Source organism: Cyprinus carpio, chromosome B24 (assembly GCF_018340385.1).
Source record: "Cyprinus carpio isolate SPL01 chromosome B24, ASM1834038v1, whole genome shotgun sequence".
NCBI classification, from domain to species: domain Eukaryota; kingdom Metazoa; phylum Chordata; class Actinopteri; order Cypriniformes; family Cyprinidae; genus Cyprinus; species Cyprinus carpio.
The window spans coordinates 1,695,620-1,717,245 of NC_056620.1; the positions used below are offsets into that span (position 1 = coordinate 1,695,620).

General features: G+C 38.4%; 1 protein-coding gene across 3 annotated transcripts in view; it reads right to left on the reverse strand.

The window, feature by feature from the left end:
• The window catches only part of LOC109072467 (neuropilin-1a), a 71,392-nt gene that overhangs the window by 26,700 nt on the left and 23,066 nt on the right, over positions 1-21,626 (reverse strand). For all 3 annotated transcript variants that reach the window (XM_042752082.1, XM_042752081.1, XM_042752080.1), the window contains exons 4-7: positions 17,101-17,328; positions 13,363-13,518; positions 10,283-10,449; positions 1,197-1,352 (exon numbers count right to left, since the gene is read on the reverse strand). In XM_042752082.1, coding sequence (XP_042608016.1) covers positions 1,197-1,352; positions 10,283-10,449; positions 13,363-13,518; positions 17,101-17,328 — 707 coding nt within the window. The remainder of the gene's footprint in view (positions 1-1,196; positions 1,353-10,282; positions 10,450-13,362; positions 13,519-17,100; positions 17,329-21,626) is intronic.

The window sequence follows — 21,626 nt, forward strand, 5'->3', positions numbered from 1 at the left end:
TGTGCTTAAGTGCGTCCAACCAGCTGTTCAAACACTAAACCTGGTAAACCTTCTCCTTCTCTCACTCTCTCCATTTGCCATTCTCTGTTTATTAACTCTTTTGTTCTTCCTTTCAAGGAAAAAAGCCCTACCACAAATGTTGACATCATTCCTTAAAGTGAAAAAAGAAAATCAGTCAGACTACTGTGGTGGCTTTGGAGTTGGGGTTTTTACAGAGCTTGCAAATTCAGTCTTTTAAGAGGGCGGATTAACATTCCACACTGGGCACATAATGGAGTCAGAGAAACACAAGCCCTGCAGAACACATGAGCGTTGGATTCCCGTCTGGATCTGAAGCATGGATTGGTGTAACAGAGGCACACGGTGACAGCGCTACAATACAGGAAGATGTTTACAGGGCTTCCTGCCAAGGAGTTCTGGAAATGTACCTACAGTAGTTATGGATTACTTCCATGTTAGGCTGAGAAAATAAAAGCTTCTTTATCGTTTAGCGGAAAGTGAGCTGTGCAGAACCAAACTTGATCTTCTACCAGGACTTTCTTACACTATTTCACTGTTATATGAACATGTAACATTTAACTGTTAATGGAATGTGCCAGGTTTAAATCAAGTTAAGCTTTATCAACCACAGAAAATCCTTCCGACTTGTTGCTTAGTTTAAACAAAAAACGTGTTTACATTGGATATCTATAGTTCAAGGCATTTTGGAGAGTTTAGAAAGCATACATGTGCACGTTGTATTTTTGTTATTTGTTTGTTAAGTTCTTCCATATGACTTTTTTTTTTTCTGAGACCCGACATGCTAACATTGGTTTAATCAGTGATTTGCAACGAGTTTCAAGATGACTTAAAATGATCTTAATCGGCCCCCTCAACAAGTTTATTTATTGTTTGATTGACTGAATCATGGTTCCCACTGTCTTGGAAAACCTGGATATATTAAAACTGTAATTTGTAGACCTGGAAAAGTCATGTAAATCGATAAATTCTTGACATTTTAAATTTAAAAAATATACAGTTAAAACATCTCTACATATCCAATCCAGTAAATCATGGACAGAAGTCACGGGGCTTTGAATATTGATGTGGACAATGTTGGATCTTTAAGTCAAAAAGGTTGAAAAGCACTGGGTTAAATCAGAAAAAGGATTCATTGCACCTTTAAGGAGGACCATGAAAGGAAGCAAATAAGTCACCTTCTGTTTTGGGCCATCCTTAATAGTTATCCAGTCTTCTCCGTTTGAGCTTACATCCACCTTGTAGGACTTCACATAGTACCTCTTGCTGGTCTCTTGAGAGATGGCTCCCTGTGTGCCGATCGCCGAGACAAAGCGCAGGAATCCAAGATCAACCTGAGGAGAGAGAGAACAATATTACTACTATATTACTCCGAACAGAGGGAGTATCACTTTAAAAGTGGCTTATCGGGTGTCACATATTGAGCTCATAAGACCCCAGGTGAATATAAGAATGAAAGATTAATTTTAATGAATCCCAATTTAATAAAGCATATTCAATGTGACGATTTAATTTCCTGAACGGGAGACAAGAGCTTATTGGATGAGGAAGGATATTTAACTTCATAGAGCCTGTGTCTGGGGGAAAAAATCATTTGAAAGGAAACGTGTATTTCAGACGTGTGCCGTACTGGAAAATGAATGCTTCATAAAGAAGTCATGAGTTGTGATGTCATTCTCGTGAGCGTGCGGTGAGTGCGTCTGAGAGGCGAGTCAGGAGAGTGTGGTCAGGGGTTACTGGAAGAGAAAACACTCTGGACAGAGATGTGGGTGATTTGGTCAAATCTAGGATTATCAGAGTTGTAATACACAGGATAGGATGTGGGGTCAGGGTGGGGGGGGGTCTCATTTTTGTTATGCAAAAGAAAAAAAATGGAGATCTTTGAGCAGGATTTAGCCATTTGCTTCCACAGGATATACTGAGCAAATGGACAGTGAAAAGTGCCAAGCAGAGGTTTTTGGGGAAATGCTTTAGTGCTCGGACAGGTTAAAAACCTGCCATAATCTGAAACTGATGTCATCCCATACAACATTTTCAAAAATTGTCACTGGTGAACCAAAATTTACAGCAGTGCTAAGACAACGTCAGCACATATCCATCAGAGCTAAAACTAGCTAAAAATGCAGGAAAACATCCATGTAGTGGATCTGTTGTAGATAAACTAATCACCAATACTATTTTTTCATTATATATCATATTAATTTTGTACTCAACATGAACTGACATAATGGTTTTGCTAGTCTCATACTCAATTAGTGAAGAAAGGTCTAATTGCAAACTCTGTCTGTTCCCTATTCTTTAGCATTTGTACATACTGACTCCGTTAAATGATATTAAAAATATACGGTCTTTGTTTCTGAAGTCTGCTGAATGAGTGCTGATCCGATCAGGCATTGCAGGAAGATAAGAGAGCTGTGGAACAGCCAGCCATTTGAGATCAGAAAGCTTGGCTGGAGAAGAGACAGTCTGGATCAGTGTCCCTCACACCAGCTGATCACAGATCAGAACTAATGAGCGCCGTGTGATTAATTAACCAATTTCTGCTTCAGAAAGACAAAGAGAGGGAAAAAAGTGGAAAAGAAACTAGAGCAATAAAAAACTGAAGAAAAAAGCGAGCAATTCAAATACAGTACATTTTACTACAGTAATCCTATATATACTGTATATAAGCCTTACAGTTTTCCCAAATAAAATATATTTCCTTATATGCTAATAATCAATATACTAAATTACTCAATGCATATTTAAAATATACAGAATAACATATTTTGCTAATATTTTACAACATATTTATGGAAGCCCATTTCCGCCACATAAGAAAAAAAAATGCCTTAAAAAGTCAAAATTATGACTTATGAATTATACTTAAGTCATAATTATGAGATAAAAAGTCGAAATTATGACTTTACAATTCGAAATTGACTTAATGATTTTATAAACACATTGGTCACAGGACCGTGGTCTATAATGATAAATGGGACATTCTGAAACGAGTTAATTTGGCAGTTTGGGGACCAAGTTCAATACACACCTTATTGATAAAGCATATATTACTAACAGACAAGCAGAATATAGCCCAGAATATGAACACAACATGTTGAGTTGCACGTTAAGCATTTTATATCTCAAAACGTTAAGACTCTTTATCTCATAGTTATGATTTTAACATAATTTTGACTTTTTATCTTTTATGAAGTATGTCATACTTTTGACTTTTTTAGCCATTTTTTTCTTATGTGGCACAAATGGGCTTCCATACATATTGAATGATGCATAAGGAATTGGCACTTTACTTATATATTTACTAATATATTGCTATGACATTTTATATTAAATAATGCACTTCATAATACACAGATGTTAAATGTAAAAATGTAGTGCAGTTTTTATCATTGCTATATATTTTTCATATGTATCAGCATGGTTCATGCATATATCACAGTATATTGAAAAAATATAAGCACTGGTTTCCCAAATATGCAAATGATTATTTAATATACTGTGTATATATCATATATGTATTATTTTATATTTTTATGTATAACAACCAGTCAAATATGGATTTCTACAAAAATTGTGATTGTTTTCAAACAGGTTTCCTAAATGCTCTCCCTGTCTGCCATTGGTCGACAAATAGGTTAATTCTGCTTTAAACTCACGCCATTGGTTAAGCTGTTGCTATGTCAGGCTGGTTAAGATTCTTCAACAAACAAAGCAATGTTTTGAATGCAACACAGAATCACAAAGTGTACAGTATACTTCCACTGAAATGAACCTACGGATGGCTTACTCTCTGCTTATTAAACTAGGATAGGAAAGAATATTTTAACATCAAGAAAAAATCTAATCACACACTTCACCTTTAAAAGCAAACAGTACAAACAGGAGATTCAGGGAAAGCCCCAGTTCCTCATGGGAACTCCCTGGCTGAGAAACTCCACTTTCTGGCTTCCAGAAAACAAGCCATTCCAAAAGTGTATCACACTTCCTTATAAGGAGATGGGCAGACTTGACTGTGGGCATTTCATCTGAAATATCATGACCACAGAAGCAAAAACAATGATGAATTATATAATTTTTGGTAAGTAGATATTTTTACAGTTGAAACCACACAGACATTTGAATTGACATTTGAGGACTTCTGAAGTTGCCAAATTATTATATTAGTCACTAGTGTGACTGTGCAGTTTTATAACAGTCAAGCCAATTTAAAGTCTGCTGCAACCACTGTGAGAAAATGTTCAAACTGGAATCCATACGACTCCAGAGGAAAATGTGTCCTCAAGACAGCTGACTCTGCAAATTATATTCTCTGCTTGTTATTTTGAATTCTTCTCTATTTCTACTCTTTTTTTTTTTATTGGATGTTGTATGTTGTTTAAGTGTCTGAATAAATCCCACTCAATAGACTAATAAAATAATATATCACATCCTATTATCTAAAATGTGAATAAAACATGAATTTATCTTGCTGGCAAGAACCCAAATGTATCTACGTTTTCATAATTCTGTCATGGGAAAGTCTGGTATGTTAAAACTTGTTCATTTTGCCCAGAATCCATCTGTGAAGTATGGACCTCAGCTTAATTTTTCAGAGCTAATTAAATTTACAAAGAGTGTGCGTTTTATTACACCAGAGCCCGTGTGTGTGTGTGTGTGTGTGTGTGTGTGTTGGAAGGGACAGTTCTTGCCTTGCCCTTGGCCTGCATGGATATAAGTGGCAGAAATCTAATCTGCCTAAACCTAGTGTAAAACTCACTGAAGCTTCTCGTGCTAATTGCGTTGAATTAAACAAGCGTCAAACATGTCTGCCTGTTTCCTAAAGCTGTGACAAGTTGTGTTCATCCTAGCATGGGCTTGTTATGGTGTTTGTTGGCTGTTTCAACAGTGTTTATTTTGCTTTTTGTGCTTGTAGGAAGCTGATTACACAGGATTTTTTCAATGTTTTTCTTAAAACAATTTGTCATTTGCGGTTCTTCGTTTTCTGGTCTGCACAAATAAAGCATCGTGAATTAATATGTTTCTCTATTCTGTCTATTTTCTTGTTTCTTTCACCCTTGTCTTGCATATTAGCGTACAACAAAAATCCACAAATTGGTCAATCATTAAAACCACAACTGCTCTTGTGTATCTTAGGCTCAAACGCCATCTGGTGCAGGTTAGCCAGGAGGAACTAGACGTTGAGCAGACAGATGCGCGATGGCCCAGTCAAAGCAAACACAAATGTGGGACGGCAGGTTTCGCAGGGCAAAGTTCTACTTCATCCATCAAACCACAGCTTCCTCCCACCATCCCATCCCACGACACCTGGATGCTCCGAAAGCTCCTCTAAAATTCCATTAACCACAGGTATAATTAATTCACATTTTCATGAAAATTATATTACTGCCAGCTGAGAGATCTATAGGCTCCTCGAAGACCTCACATTCATCACCCAATTTACCTAGTGGAATTATCTGGAGTTATTTTTAGAACATTTTTTTTTTTTTTTTATAATTTTTAAAATTATGCATGTGCCTGAATGGTGATCATGTGCTTCTCTTCCCTTAACTTAATCTAATAGGTTGATGGTTTGAAAGTGGGATGAATATTTAAAATACACACACACACACACACACACACACACACACACACAGACAGAGAGAGAGAAAGAGAGAAAAAAATATAATTTGTATCATAGTCGAGGAGATGAATCCTTACCTAACAACTCACATATCAAAAAACAAACAAAAAACTTCTTTTTTTCAACCACCTGTGATATAATGCTCACTTTTAACAATCACTTTTTTTCTCATTGAATATACAGTTTCACTTGGAAACATATCACATTATGTTTAAAATGTGTTTTGGAAGTTGTTTAATTTGCTATACTGTATGGCTGAATTTTGGAGAAAATTAACCATGGATTTATTATAGTAAAAGTCTAGTTATGTTTTTTTTTTTTTTTTGTCAGATTGATTACCATTTGTATAACCACAGTTCTACTACAAATACTATGGTTAAACTATGGGTAGTGCAAAATAAATATATAAATAAAAAATAAAAATTGTTATGTTGCAGTTACCATGGTTAAACTACAATGTTATTTATAATAAAACCATAGTTAATTTACATGAGGGAAGAATGGTCATACAACTATATTTCCAGTAAGCTACAGGTCTGTTATCATGATATTCATGTAATGTTTTGTTGATATTAAACACAATAAGACAACAATAAGCTCAGCGATGACAAAAGAACATCCTGTCCGTCTTAGAAATGGATTTCTTCTGACATGAATTCAGCATAAATTCTATATTGCTAGCATTTGGACCTCTTTCACATTAGCAGAAGAGCTTAATTTATCCAACATACACCTGGATCCATATTTAATTGCAAGAAAATTATGATTTTAAATGTTTCAAGCTAATTACATGTAGGCACTGAAGATGGTTTAAACTCTAAATCATAAGAATGCACCTAGCGCAGGTGTGATGCTAGCAGGGTGGCCTAGCTTGACACCAGCTCTGCAGGCTTTGTCAGTAGAGACTCTCATGTTAATTACAGTCCCACTGTCTAATTACTCATCAGCTGGCAGGAGAACAGCACCCGTCTCAAAATAGCAGCAGCTAATCCTTTAATTGAAGAGAGAAAAAAATCTAAGCAAAACAATGGAGAGCGGACATAGCTGCGTCTAGATGACCATCGCTAATGGAAAGCATATGTAGATGACATCCAAAGGCAAACAGGATATGACCAAGTGCGTTGTTTCTGGAGTGACATTTTGCCCCTAACTCTCCCTCATTCTGGCTCTATCCTCAGTTACATTCAGCCTTCCTTGATGAATATACAAGAGTCTGAGAGGAACTTTTTTCCTCTCAGAGGAAGTCTGTAATTAGTGCCTGCTTGATGGCCCTGGAATTCCAACCTGTTTTTGTAGCAAAATGGGTCAGAGACTTAACGCAGTGGCACAGGGGATAAGAATAAGAGGGTGGGGTGGTGTCTCAATCATTGTTTCCATCTACGACCCTGGCACATTCCCTCCTCACCTCCATCAATCAAGCTGACAGCTTCCCGTTGAACTGGCCGACACAAAACCTGGTTGGCACTCTACAGTTCCAGACTTGAAAACATCATCCTTATTGTTTTGAACACTCTGACCTCTTGTCAGAGATGCTTTAATGAACAAAATGAAGGTAAACATCCTCTCCAGTGATGCGAAAGAGAAAAGCCTTTCGCGTCCCTGTGAATCAAGCCCTGATCAAAGCATTTAGCTGAACAGCAGGACAGACGTATGCAACGGGTTTATAAATGAACCGCTGCGTATTCCAAGCACCGCTGCATAAATGCAAGCGGATGATGCGTTTCGGTAGACCTGAGGACGAGAATGATTGCGAGGCTGAGATTAATGAAACAGAACATGATCTATAATGAGCAACTTCTATTCAACCATTAGGAGCTAGACAGGGGCTTTCAACTATTGACAGTTGACTTTTTCAAAGATCAAAATGCATAATTCATAAAAGTGCTTTGATGCTCCTGGAGTGGATGAGCGTGCATTTATTGCATCACTTGCAATACGCCACATACTGCATTGATGTCTACCAAAACAGGATCTGTTCTTTGTTATGCCAAGCTCTCCACGGGACTGAAAATCTGCCATCCATAAGACCCTTCACAGCGTCTTTTGTTTTCAGTTACGGTCTTCTATAAATCGGAAGTCTTTCCTTGAGAGAGAGTTGAAATGTGTTGTACAGATGTAGGTATCTCGGATTGTCACGCTTTTACACAGTCTTCCGATTGAAACCAGGCCGTATCCATAAACACAGTACACTGGAAGTTTTCAGAGCCAGATTCCCCTGTTCTGCAAGACTTGGGCCCTTTGTTCATTCATCATACAGTACGTCTGATAAAGACCTTAAAGGACATTTGGTTTTCAGCATGGCACAAACCCTTGTAAACGGACAAGGCTCTGTAACTCACTGGCTTAGCTCAAGATCTCCTGACCCTCGAACTAATTATCAGGAGTGGCAAGCTGGGAGCATTAGACCCTGTATCTAATTTGAAGCCGCATTAAGATGCATGACAAACGCTGTCTTTTTGACACCTTCTGGGTAGAAAAAAAACCTGCAAGAAATGGGGATTTTTAACAAGGAAGAACCAGCCTCTATGAATAATATAAATGCCGGCTGTAAATTACATTCGAGAGTGTAAATGTAATAAATAATGAACTGATAATATGCGTTGGAGGATACAGGAGCGAGCGAGTTGTGCGTGCCAAGTGGACTGTGCCATTAGATGGAGAAACACTGTTGTGGTGGGTCATGTTGCTTAATGGAAGCAAAATGAAGAATTCCACTCTTTTAATAACGCTTGTTATAATTAAACTCCTCCACAAGTGCTGGGCACGAGAGAGAGAACGAGCGCAGGACGTCTCCAAATTATAAAACATTCATCCTCGGCAGGGTTCCGCCTTTGTTCCCTTGGAAACAGATGTGCGGGGTTCAACTTTGACATCTGATTGGCGGAAAGGGATTTACAGGGGCACGGTACATGGGGGCTGAAACAGAATACGTTTGATTTGCTGAAATTTCTCCCACCAAAAAGAGTACCCTTCCTCTAATCAATACCCTTTAGAGAATTCCAGGCGGCTGCAAAATTGTACTCTCTTCAGCTCAATACTGCACAGTGGGAGGCGAGTCATTTAGGGTTTCATTAATATCTGAAATGACTAAACAAGTTCAGCAAAGCCAAGAGGGTGAACAGTTGCAAAGTCTACTTAATTATCCTAAATAAAATATGAAGTGGCAACTGTGAAATGATGTGGAACCGATTGGTTTGGGTGCTAGAAGAGAAATGTTCTCTGATCTTTTAGACTCATTTAAGCCACATAAGCGGAATGTTTCTTTTCTGATGACTTCCCATTGGTTGGATACAAGATAAAACTAAAAAGCATGTCAAAACCGCACACCAAAAATTTATAAATGTACTGTCATCTTACGAACATGAGAATCCTTCACTTAAAGTGATGGCCTGTAAAACGAGTAGAAGCTAATTATCGACTGCTTCTCAAAGAACATCCTGGCAGAGTGTTAGGATAGTTCACTGTGCTCTGTACAACAGTCCCAATCAATACCATATTGACAGAGACTGGTAATCTATAAGCATAATGAGTCCATCTAAACAAAGAAGAACTTTGAATTACTATGATCAAAAGCACTCGAGAAATCGGCAGCAGTTAAAATCCTCAACTAGATCAGACTTCACATTGCATCCTCAGGGCTCTACGTGTGAAATTTCTTCCTAAAACGTGGGTCAGAATTTGTAGCCACTGGGGAGGAACTTGTCTCCAGTTCCTCAGGAAATCTGTACGTCTCGCTTTTACATCGAAACAAAGAATTAAACATTGTGGTTCCTCTTCTCTGCTAAGTTGAGGCACCGTCCTCTAATTCAATTAGTTTCTGGTTTAGAACACAGACAATATTTTGATAGCAATAAGGAAAATCTGCTTAACAGGCCTCCCCTAGCAAATACTTGGCCGTGGGTCATGTCTGTTATTAGCCTCCTGAGGAGTCTCTTTGGCCCAAACTTTCCAGTCAGGCAAAGATTATAAAACGAGTCTGGGTTTTAAGGGTACCCTTGGGGTTTGGGTCACAGAAAAGCCCCTAAGTGCAAGAAAAGGCATGCAGAGTTGCTGCAATGTTTGTGTAACCAACACAATGACTCCTTGCCAAAAGTTTTCACAGATGCATGCGACTGAAATAGACGTGCAAATAATGTTTTGTCTATGTCACTGTTCTTGTGTGTGGCCACATTCCTTAGAATAAGTTTCAGGTTTCTTATTGTCTCTCGGACATTAAGATCATGTTAGATACACCCAGATGCATCTCATAGACAGTCTTTATTAAGGTTACAAGCATCTGTTGGCCAGGAAGACTCACTGGGGCCAGAGTGAACCAGTACATTTGGGTTTTAACATTCCATGGCTTTCAACCAAAGGGCAAAATTCAACAGATGTTGCTGCTGGTCTTCAAAAGAGAGCCAGCGGCAAAAGCATCGGCAAGGCTGCCTGATCGAGTTGAATGTGAATTCAGCTAGAGAAAGCTTCTAACTCAAAAATCATAAAAGTGTGAGGGAGTTTCAAACTTTCATCTGTAGACTCAACTTCTCTATTCTTCAAAAATTTCACAGAAGTTTTTATTCTGTGCCAAGGACAAATCCCTCCTCCATTACTCATTCATAATAGACTGCTATCTTTCGTATACGTGTGTGAATCGTACAGTACCTGGATCCATTCTTTAGTTGAGTCCTCCGCAGGGGTCCAACCGTTCTCAGGGTTGTTGAGTCTAGATCGTTCCGGAGACCAGCTGGGGTTGTACTGGGATGAGGCCATGATTTGGTCGGAATGGATTTCCCCAGTTTCCATACCCAAAGGCTCGGTGCAGTCAAAGTCTGAGAGAGAAAAATAGGGGCGGGGGAGCCGTTAAAATGTCATTTCACGATCTAAATAAAGAATACATCAGATCACGACCCAAACTAAGGCCTTCCTCTCGGGAACGGGCCACTCAGAGGCAAAGCACCATAGGTTTCCATCTCTTAGCACCAGAATAAAACATACGCACTTTTCTTTCCCACAGTTTAATGGAAGCACTGTGGGAAGTGTACCACATTAAGACACAAACCTTTATTCATAAAACATTCAGTTTAAGCTCTTAAGTCCAGCAGTGAGAGAAGTCTTGAGGTTCATAAAAGAAGTGCCTTATCAGTTAAATGGCACGCGGGAAGGCCATTTCCCCAGCGTCAGCATCTGGAGGAATGGGAAGTCAGAGACGCCTCTAGCATGTCTGTGTTTTTAGATGGAAGGAGAGCAGGTTGTATATCACTCCTCATGCCATGCCACCCAGGATAAGGGCATTGCTGATTGTTTTGTGACGTTATGGGGAACTAGTTTCGAGGCATGCTGGCCGTGTGTCCGAGACAAGCAAAGATCATGCTTTGACCCCCAAGGGTCTTTTTCCAGACGCTTCGGCACAGAATTTACGACTCTGAGACAGTGAAGGATGGGGAAATGTTGCGACTGAGGTGGGAGACATGCTAATTTATTTACAACAGGTCACAGACTCCAAACAAACACAGTTTTAAATGGAAGGAAATTATATTGAAACAGGGTGAGCTCGTGTTACAGTGAAAGGTTCAAGCAGGTCAGATATGCACATACACAAACAACACAGCCCAAACATCCAGGACTAAACACGTGTAGCAGATGGAGAAAACATGCGCGTTAGATAGACAGTGGTTTTATTTGTTTATTCACACTGAGCCATAAGCGCAATTCTGAAAACCTAGTGATCTGCCTTCCTAGAGAGCACAAATTTTTGATTCCGTCTAAGATGCTTATTTTTGTTCAAATTGTAAGGCAGCATTTATTCTTTGTAAAGTATCCAATCTCAGAATGCATTTTGAAAAATAATTGAAAAAATCTGATTAGAGAGTTAATTGCCTATATAACTGTACATTCAATTCAGGATAGAAAAGTATCAATACTATTTTATTCAATATCCTTACAAAAGTATACCAGAGTAACCATAGATGTTTTCAATATACCAATATATTGTAGAAAAGTATTTTTTGTGCTTATTAAAAAAATCACTTAATTAACTTAGCAATTCGGGCTAACACTTAACTCAAAATCAAAAGTGATTGTTGAGTCTTTTATGTGCTTCTCATGAATTTCTCTCTTTTACCCTTGAAACCTCAGCTCAACTTAATCTTAACATTACTCTTTCTCTTTTGTTATGTTTTATCTCTCTATCTCTTCCAGCAATCTATCCACTTTCCACCCTTTCATTCTTTAGAACAATGACTGAAAACAACCAGATCTCTCGTCTGATTACATCTGGCATCCGTCACTGTTCGGTCCGACTCGGCAGAGACCATAAATCTATGACGGTTCACTGACAAAATCCTTCGCATAAAGACTTATTGCCAATGGCGATCTCCTTCCTTCCTGCAAAGCACAATATACTGGTAAACATGTCGAACTGCGAGAGAAGCTGCCACAGAATGTAAATTTATGGAGCCAATAAATAATTGATAGACTGCGACTGTTCGGCAAAGCCCCTGCTGTGAACACACTGAATGTATTCTTGAGCATGAGCCGGGACGCCAGAGATGTAGTACACACCTTGATGTGTTCTGAGAGCTCAAGCTGAAATACAACATGGTACACCAGTTCACAACATTAATGGCAATATGCGCTTTATGAAATATACAATATGTATCAACCTTAAACTGGTATGAGCTGCAATTATACTGGACATTTGTGTCGAATCGCAAGCAGGACCACTTGTCATGTTGAACAGGTATGTTCTCAAGGGTAGGTGAGAAAGACAGACAGAGGAGGAGTAAGAAAGTGTCTAAGGATAGTTTTGAATGCATAGCGTGATTGTGGGTGAGGGTTGGTGGTGTGTTCTGAAATTAAATGTTTAGTTGGAGCATTTCTTAAATTGGGGTGAAGAGGTGAACCCTCTGGGTGAGCTGGTTTGGAAAAAAAGAGTAAACCAATCCCCATAAAGCAGGGCAGATGGGTAATGACTCTTAACACAATCACCTAATGAAAGAGGGCCACAGCTGAGCGGGACGTGGTGATTTAATAACTTCCCATGTCATATCATGTTTATTTCAGGTGAATGTGGGTACACATCTGTATATGGGATTATACTTTGGCTTACAAACATTCTCAGAATAAAGGTCTCATGATGTCCTTTAACCTAGATTTTTATTTATTTTTTTTTTTTTTTTTTTTATTTGTTTTTTTATTTATTTATTTTTTAAAATGATATCAAAGTTCACAGATTAAGTTGAGGGATTTTATTTAATTTTTTTCAACATACTAACTTTGGTTAAGAAAACTGGACAATTGCCTGGTTTATAACAGTTATTATTATTTTTTTTTTATTTTATTTTTTTTCTAGAGGTTTCTGAAGTAATTATGTTTCACCAGCCTTCATTCACTTTCCAAAACTGATAGAAATTCCAAAACTGATAGAACCAGCCTCTCTATCAGCAATGGGGCACCAATGGTTGAATGGTTTGCAGAATAACAATTTGAAAATATTCTAAAGTTTATCTAAAGTTTGTGTTTATTAACTACAGAATCTTAAATCTTGAACACAAAATTGACATACTGAATTATTTAATCACACAACATGACTGGTTGTGTGATCTTAACATGGTGATCCATGCTATGCACAGTAAACAACCTCTTCTAGGATGCTGATATTACTGGAGACTTCATCTCGTGTGAATTTAGCATTCATTTCATGAATTATTTCATGCACTTTAAACATTGCAGTATCAACTTACCGTCTGGGACTGTCCTTTCCAGCACAGTAAAATTAGCTGAGAATCCCTCTTTCGCAATAGCACTGTCTGTGTTGATTGTCAAAGCCAAGATTCCAGTGTAGGATATGATCCGTCCTGGAGTATTTTGTCCACAGTATCTCCCAATATATGGACCAACTGTGGAAAGAGACAGAGATAGAGGAAAGAGAGGCATGATTAGATAGGTTTAATAATCTACTATTCAAGCCATTCTATCATAGCTGATCCTGTAGTGTGTGAACGTCAAGGACAGTGTGATTGGCTGACCTTGTATAACTGCATTGACTGAACAAAACATTCTCTCTCTACACCTTGTTGCTGATGGAAATGAAAAGGGGCAGTGTCTGTTTTGTAAGTGTCTATGACCTTGGGTTTCTGTTTTCAGTGGCAACCATAAATTCCTGCACTTATTGTTCATTCCAGGGCCACTTTAATGTGACTTCCCAGAAGCCACTTTAAAAGAAAAAAAAACGTGTAGGAGTTGAAGGGGACAAGAAGGAAGGAGCCAAACACAACTAAGGCTGTAAATTAAGAGGTATGCAGTGCAATCAGCTGAGAGAAAGAAATGCTTTGAAGCTGTATATGCTCGTCTTTCCAGGTTAAGGCCACTTTTAAACTTTGGTTTAAGCAAACTTGTACCATGGTAGATTGTGGTGCTAGAATGTAAAGGCAAGTTGTTTGGCAACAGACAAGCAATTATAAATGGCCCCAGTACTTTCCTTATTAATTATGCATGAGCTTTGTACAGCCACTGAAATTACACTGAAATTACAATTTTTTGTGCAGTTTTTTTGCACACAGTCAAAATAAATAAATAAATACCCTCATGAAAATGCAAATAGCAAAACACGAAATCTCAAAACCTGAGTAAAAGGTCTAATTAACGACCCAATGCAAAATAAGAACCATACGAAATCTGGGATTATGTTAAATTTTACCACAAATTACTGAAATTTTGGCTTAAGAAGAAACTGTGATTGGATCGCTGAGAAGATGCCTATTACAGTACAAGAGATTAAACAGATCTGACAGCTATGTATGTGTGTGTGAGATGATATAAAACAGCTCTACGGTTTTACATGAATCTTAATCTTCATAAGAATTCATAGAAACAGGTGCATCCAAGTGTGCATAAATGTGTGCGCTTGTGTGTTGAGACAGCTCTGGGTGTGGTGAAGCATCCGGATTATCTGCATGACTCAACAAGGCTATGAAATTTTAAAGAGCCTCTCCATGAACCCATCCAGCATGTCTGCCCTGATGGAGGAGGAGGGGGCTTTACAAACCCTCTGCCAGGCTGTGACTGCCTCAAAGTGGGCGGCCAGAGGGTGATGGAGGGGTGGGCTGAGGGCTCGAAGTCATAGAGGCTTCTGTCTCACGCCTCACAGCCTTTCCACACTAATGCACTTATTGATTGGTGTGGCTCCACAGGTAATGCAGCTAGTGTCTGAACCATAAAGAGGAGTTACACTGAGGGCCTAAGGCACCAGGGCTTTCCCTTTAAAGTCTTGTCTTCAACCTCCCTCTTGGCTTTCTCTCTTGCCGTGTACTTGTGGGACACCTTTTTCATTGTAGATTTTTCATCAGAGGCTGCTGGGTCTAACCTGTATTCCAGGTTCTACACTTCCCTCAGGCCTACATGGATTTTGGATTCATAAAAAGCTCTGTAGGTTTTTAGAGAAGTGGGAGTGCATCATTCACAAAGTTCTACACACCCCTCACTTCTTGAGTTTACTTAAGACACCAATAAGAGTGCAGCATTCTCAGCACTTTTTAAAGAAATAGTTCACCCAGAAATGAAAATTATGTCAGCATCAATCATAATTATCTTGTTCCAAACCTGCATGCTTCTGCCATAGAACACAAAACAAAAATTAAGGAAACCTAAAATAAACAAACAAACAGCATAGGACTTCCCGCTGTTTTCCTTCAAAATCCATCCAGAAAATTCCACAAATTCCAAAAATGATTGCAAATTCTGTCTGGACTTGCCCAGATTGGAATTTGTGTATGGTTTTGAAAACAAAATGATTTGTGTAGACTTTATTAAATAAATTGATTTAAACAGACTTCCTTCAATCAATAGATTCACAACGTATCCTCGGAAGAATGATTAGAATGAACAAACGGCTCGGTCTCAGATGAAAGGTGTTCACGGCTTCTCTCTTCCGTCAAGACAGAAAAAAGTCGATAATGAAGTGGAAACTGAATAAGACCTCTGGTCCTGGCAGACTTCCTTCCTGCTTTGAGCTGAAATCTTTGGGCTTCTGGGTGTGTATATGCAGCACAAATAAAAACTGTAATTATCTTGGAGAACAAAATAATTCTGGTGTTATGACAACAGTTTACATTCTCCACCCTGAACTGCCCAAAACAAACCTCAGTCTAATGTCCAGAGAGATGGGATAAAGATGGGATAAAGAGCTCGTACTAACATGTTCTCAAATACTCTTATACAGTACATCACGTTTGTGGATGTAAGAGTATGTGTGCGAGTCCAAATATCTTATCGACACTTGGCCATGCCTAGGAAAGGTTTGTTTTGCTTGTGAAACACAGCAAATGGATCGAGGTCAGGCATCTGCTCTCCCCTAGAGATCAATCATACTGCATTGTTATTTAGTCATAGCATCTGGCTTATCTGTTAAAGGCCATTTCCAGAAGGCCAAAGATGAGACCCTCCCAATTACTTCTGCTCTGATCATTGTTTAGTTTCATTTTCCAGACTGCCTTCTTAAGTATTGAACTGTATTATATTGTAATTTATGCAGCTTGTTGAGGAAATGTTTGCTATTACTTTTCTATATGATCAGACTTACAATTTTGAAAATAAAACTGGTGCCATCTCAGATGAAATGTGCAAAGATAGTTCCTTCAGGGTTACAATAGCCTGTTACTGTGGCAGTATGCTTAAAGGAATGACATTGCACCCTATTTAAGATTCATAAGCAGTACCTTAAGGGTACATATTACTGCTCTAAAGTCCTAATATGTGACCCTGGACCACAAAACCAGTCTTAAGTCGCTGGGGTATATTTGTAGCAACAGCCAAAAATACATTGCATGGGTCAAAATTATTGATTTTTCTTTTATGCCAAAAATAATTAGGATATTAAGTAAAGATCATGTTCCATGAAGATATTTTGTAAATTTCCTACCATAAAAATATCAAAACTTAATTTTTGATTAGTAATATGCATTGCTAACAACTTCATTTGGACAACTTTAAAGGCAATTTTCTCAATATTTTGTTTTTTTGCACCCTCAGATTCCAGATTTTCAAATAGTTGTATCTCAGCCAAATATTGTCCTCCTAACAAATGTATAAATTTGAAAAATTCACACTTAAGACAAGTTTTGTGGTCCAGGGTCACATATGCACATTTTAAAGGTAGATAAGGCACAAAGTTTACCCTTTATGGGTCCTGCCGTGACAGGCTGTTGTATCTCTAAAAGTCCAATTTTTACCACCTAGTACATTGTGTTGGTGTGGTTTGCAGAGGACACTCACGTTTTCATCAGAAAATGTTAACTCTATTTTACATGGCAGAGATCTAGTATACATTCTTGTTATCTGATGTCATGTCATGTTTCTTGTTGCTGGTCCTTTGAAGTGTGAGTATTTGAGGACCAGTGTACAAACATTATCCACTTAATTATCTTTTGTTTCAAACATTCAGATTTTCCTGTTTGGAGCAACAGATCTCTCCAATGACTCACCTCCAGGGAAGCCGTCCCAAATCTCCAGGCGGTCGTAGCGGCAGAACACTCCAGTGGGTGGCTGCGTGTCTGGCTCCAGCTCAAAGCTCTCGAACTCCAGAACGATCTCCGACATCTTGGGAGCAAAGATCATGAACGTGCAATCCAGGTTGTTGGGGTACTTCTCCGGAAAACCCGGCGACTTGATGACTCCACTGCTGGAGGTGAAGTTCCTGGAACATTCTGGACCTGAGGTGGACACCGAGAGGAAGGAAAAAGTTAGGATTTTTTGTTTGTTCACTGAGGCAGATGGAGTAGTGGGAAAAAAACAAACATTGAAGAAAGAACATGGTGGTCTGTGTTGTTTTGCTCGATGATTGCATGGTTTATGGCCCGTGGTGGAGGCCCACCCTGCTTGGGATACGGCTGCTGCCTGATTTCTTGGGTGTGTGGGCTAATAATGAAAACGAAATGAGACCAAAAAGAAACTAAAAGCAAATATGAGCTTTTACTTATTAAATCTTTCATATGCACTCTCTGCTGTATGGTTGGTGCTTAAAACAACACAATTAAGAAATAGCAAAATGTGACCATCATACAAAAACTCACTTTCTACACCCTTTAGAAATGCACACACACACACTTTTATATCATGCAGCAAGTCAAAACATTTACCCAGAGCTCCCTAGTGGACTAGTTTGTTGATGCAGTGTGTTGTTGAAGTTCACACATACATCACTACTTTGCACTTACACAACGGTTGCTCGGCTAAAGCTGTTGTGTGATGAATAGGCTCAGAGATCTAAGAGTAAATACGCTCTTGTTACAGAGTGATGCATAAAGGATCACCTCTGGATCATCAACACTGAAATGTCAACATTACGTTAGCACTGCACCTAATGTAGTGTGGAATCTCGTAGTGCAAAAGTTTAAAGATCATGAACCAGAACAGAGATGACGAATAAGGATGTCACTGTGGCTAAAAACCAAACCAGACTAAAAGTGGAAGACAAGAGGGTAACTCTTGAAGAGCTCTCAAACTGCTTTCTTGCATAAGAATTGGATGGGGACCAGGGTGCGTCATTAAAATGGTCTGTACAACTTCTGTTCTAAATCATCTTCTGAAGCCACAGATCAAAACTCATTATTCATGGAAAAACTCTTACTTTTCTTATGTGTAAGAGAGCAGCTTGGATATTCTACTACATATCTACTATTTTGTTCTACAGGGAGTAAGTTATATGGGCTTTGACACAATGGAACATGAATTATGTCAGAATTTTCATTGTTAGGTGAACTATACCTTTTTAAATATTATAAATGGACAGTCTAACAAACAACTCTCCAAAGGATGGAACAATTATTGAAAAAAAAAAAAGGTATTTTTCGCAGCTTTAAAGGGATGTTGAAGAACATTTTCTGTTACTTTGGAGCATTGGGTGCATAATTTGATGCCATCAAAAACTCTGCCACAAAACCTGTTAACTGCTTCTTTTTATCCTTCTTTTTTATTTCTTTTCCATTTTTCCTGTGCTGTAAAGAAAATGACCAGCACGGGAATTTGAAGCTAAAGTGAGTTGACATTTAGTGCACTACTTGGTTGGTTTTTAAACAGCAGGACATAAATTCCACACTTTTAGTCCTTTCACAGAGCTTTGAAATTCCAGACATTTAATATTACATTTTCTTTCATAAATAAGAAAAAAGCTGTTGCAGTCAATGAACGTGGCCTTCCCAAACTCTACAGGCCTCTATTCTAATCTGCTGAAACCTAGGGTGTCAGCAATTACACATGAGGAGAAGGTGTCACATGGACAGGACAGGGTAATTGCACAAACACTTTGGGGTTTAGGGTTGAAAACTGTCAGCGGAATGGTCAGCAATCAGTGTCTCTGAAACTTTCCAAGTTGAAATAAAAGTTACTAGGCTTAGCGGGCTTATAAAGAAATTCAAAGGAAATATTTGATGATGGAGCCAGAAAACTTTCAACTTTCATTTTTAGTTTTTGATAGTTGCATAAGTTCAAGCAACAGCAGATAGACACATTCAATTCTGTAGACTATTCTTAAGATAATCTTCTCACAGAGGAAAAAATTCTGTGGCTGTTCCACGGGCAAGAAGGAATTGCATTTTCCTTTTGCAAGATAAGAGCACATTTCCCCTGCACCAATTCTCACTCTATTTATAAAGTGCATGCTATAACATTAAATACTCGAAGCAAGAACATGAAAGCAAATGTGTTGAATTCCGAAATATGTCAGAATCCATTTCGATTGACTGCATTGCCATAAAGGGGCACTATAGAGGGTAGCCAATTACTGCTCAGTTTTCTTGTTTAGTTATTTTTGATGACATTTGATAGTCGTCCCACTGAATACTAATGCAAAAATACATGTTAAGTATTGTTTACAATGTGTTATTGGCACACTTGTGTAGTTTTAGTGCCTCTCTGTGGATGACTTAAATATAGAGTGTGAAATATAATAGAGAATTGTTGGTCCGCTAACTGTGTAGCTTCACGGCTCTTGACTGTGACTGGCTTTGTAATGCTTCACTGCTGTTTACAGATTGCGGTGGGATTCTAGGGTTTGTGTGTATGTGTGTGCGTTTGTGATTATGCATGTCTCATATGGATTCAGAGACATGTCGCTATTGTCGCTAACAGCAAATGCTTAAAACCTCCACACATTCCCATGTCTCTTGGTTTGTTTCTGCAGTTATTTGCAAGTAGTTGGGAAAAAAAAAAATACTGTACGAGAGAAAGACTGGGAAAACTGAGATGAGAAACGGGAGGGAGCTTCGAGCCTGCAAACGCAAGCCAAACAAATAAAGCTTTGTGAGAGCCATCCAGCTTTCCCTCTCACAGCCACAAATACTTTCAAGTCCTTCTGAACTAAATTTACACTTAAACACCAGAATTTATGAGAGAGCAGTGAAGTGGTATTGAAAAAACACAGGCTTGATTCATAGCAGCTAAGCGCTAATTCTGACATTAACGGCTAGCTTTTGTATGATTTATTTTGCTTTTCCGGACTAACGTATATACACAGGGCTTATCTTTTCAGTGCGGTGAAGTGGCTGAAGGCTTCGCCTCTGTGGAATATGCTGTTTATTTAACAGGCCAGAGGCAATGCTTGTTAAAATGATCGCTTGCAGGTCTCCCCTTAGTGCAAACAAACCCAGCAAAGTGTCAGAGATTTAATCCTCATGTTCTGTTGAGATTAACTTTGCTGTTGTTACGTTTGGGGTCTCCCCACGAGACATCAGTGATGTATATCTACCAATACAACATGTCTAAACATTGCCATCATTTAGAAATTAACCTTTTAACTTTAGTTCTTCTGACATAACCAGATATTACAGAAGCTGTGTCCCTCTGTTTTAGACATTATATTTGAATCAGTGTTGTTTTTGTTAACTAAAACTATAGACTACAGTTTGTTATATTCTATATGTTGCCTTTGAAACCAACTGAAATAAAATAAGTTTAGATATTAAAACTAATAAAACTAAAACCTAAACAAAAATGAAATTAAATCTAAATAAAAATATCTAAAATAAATAAACACTATTAAAATGTCAATAGCACATAAGAAATTATTTAAATACTATTTTTAATTAGTTTGAATAAATACTATAATAGTATTAAATAAAACTAAAATACATATATTTGTCTCCATTCTTGTTACTTTATCTAAGGGTTCTTATCTGTAGTTTGTTAGCTACACTGAACAAAGTACTGAAAACTGAGCTGACACAGCTATGTTGACGCTAAGAGATCTATATTACTAGATCCTTTGGCATACCACAAAGTTTGTGTAACGCTGAAACAGAAATGAAATGGCTGGAAGTGTTCTGGGTCTAGTGAGCTAATCGCTGTTGTTTATATTCCATATATCTGCAGGGAGAATAATTAATCTGGACACACACATACGCACACCTTTCCTTGCCGTTTACCCCCGTGGCTACGCTAAGACAGGTTAATGGGCGCGATGAGAGTTTGAGAAGCAAAATTTGGCCACACTTTCCAACAAACATTAATCTGGAGTCACAGCTGTGGGGTTACCCCGAACACACAAACACACACACTTGCAATCTACAGTTGCTGACACATCATTTAGCCAACCAGCACGGCTGATGGTTCCCCTTGAGAACGAGAATGGGCAACAAACAGAAAGACAGTTTCTGCCTTGGGTTTCATTAGCTCTGAGTGTTAATGTATGGGGGTTTATTTAGAAGACGGGCTTGAAGAATGACATGCTTGCCTTGCCAGATGTGACCTATGCCACTGGCCTGTAAAAAGCAACTAAACTTGTAAAAGACAACTGAACTGGACACAATGAACAAGCTGCCCTCCTCACACAATCCTTGTCCTACTGTGTTGACACAGGTGTCATCGTAAAGACGTTCAGATAACATCTCAATGATGAATGGCTTAGCTAGACATGAGTTAGCGATGATGATGCAGACTTTCAGTATGACTTTAAGGATGCTCACTGGTAACGGCTATGCAGCTATTTAAGTACACACCTGGATTCATTGGAAAA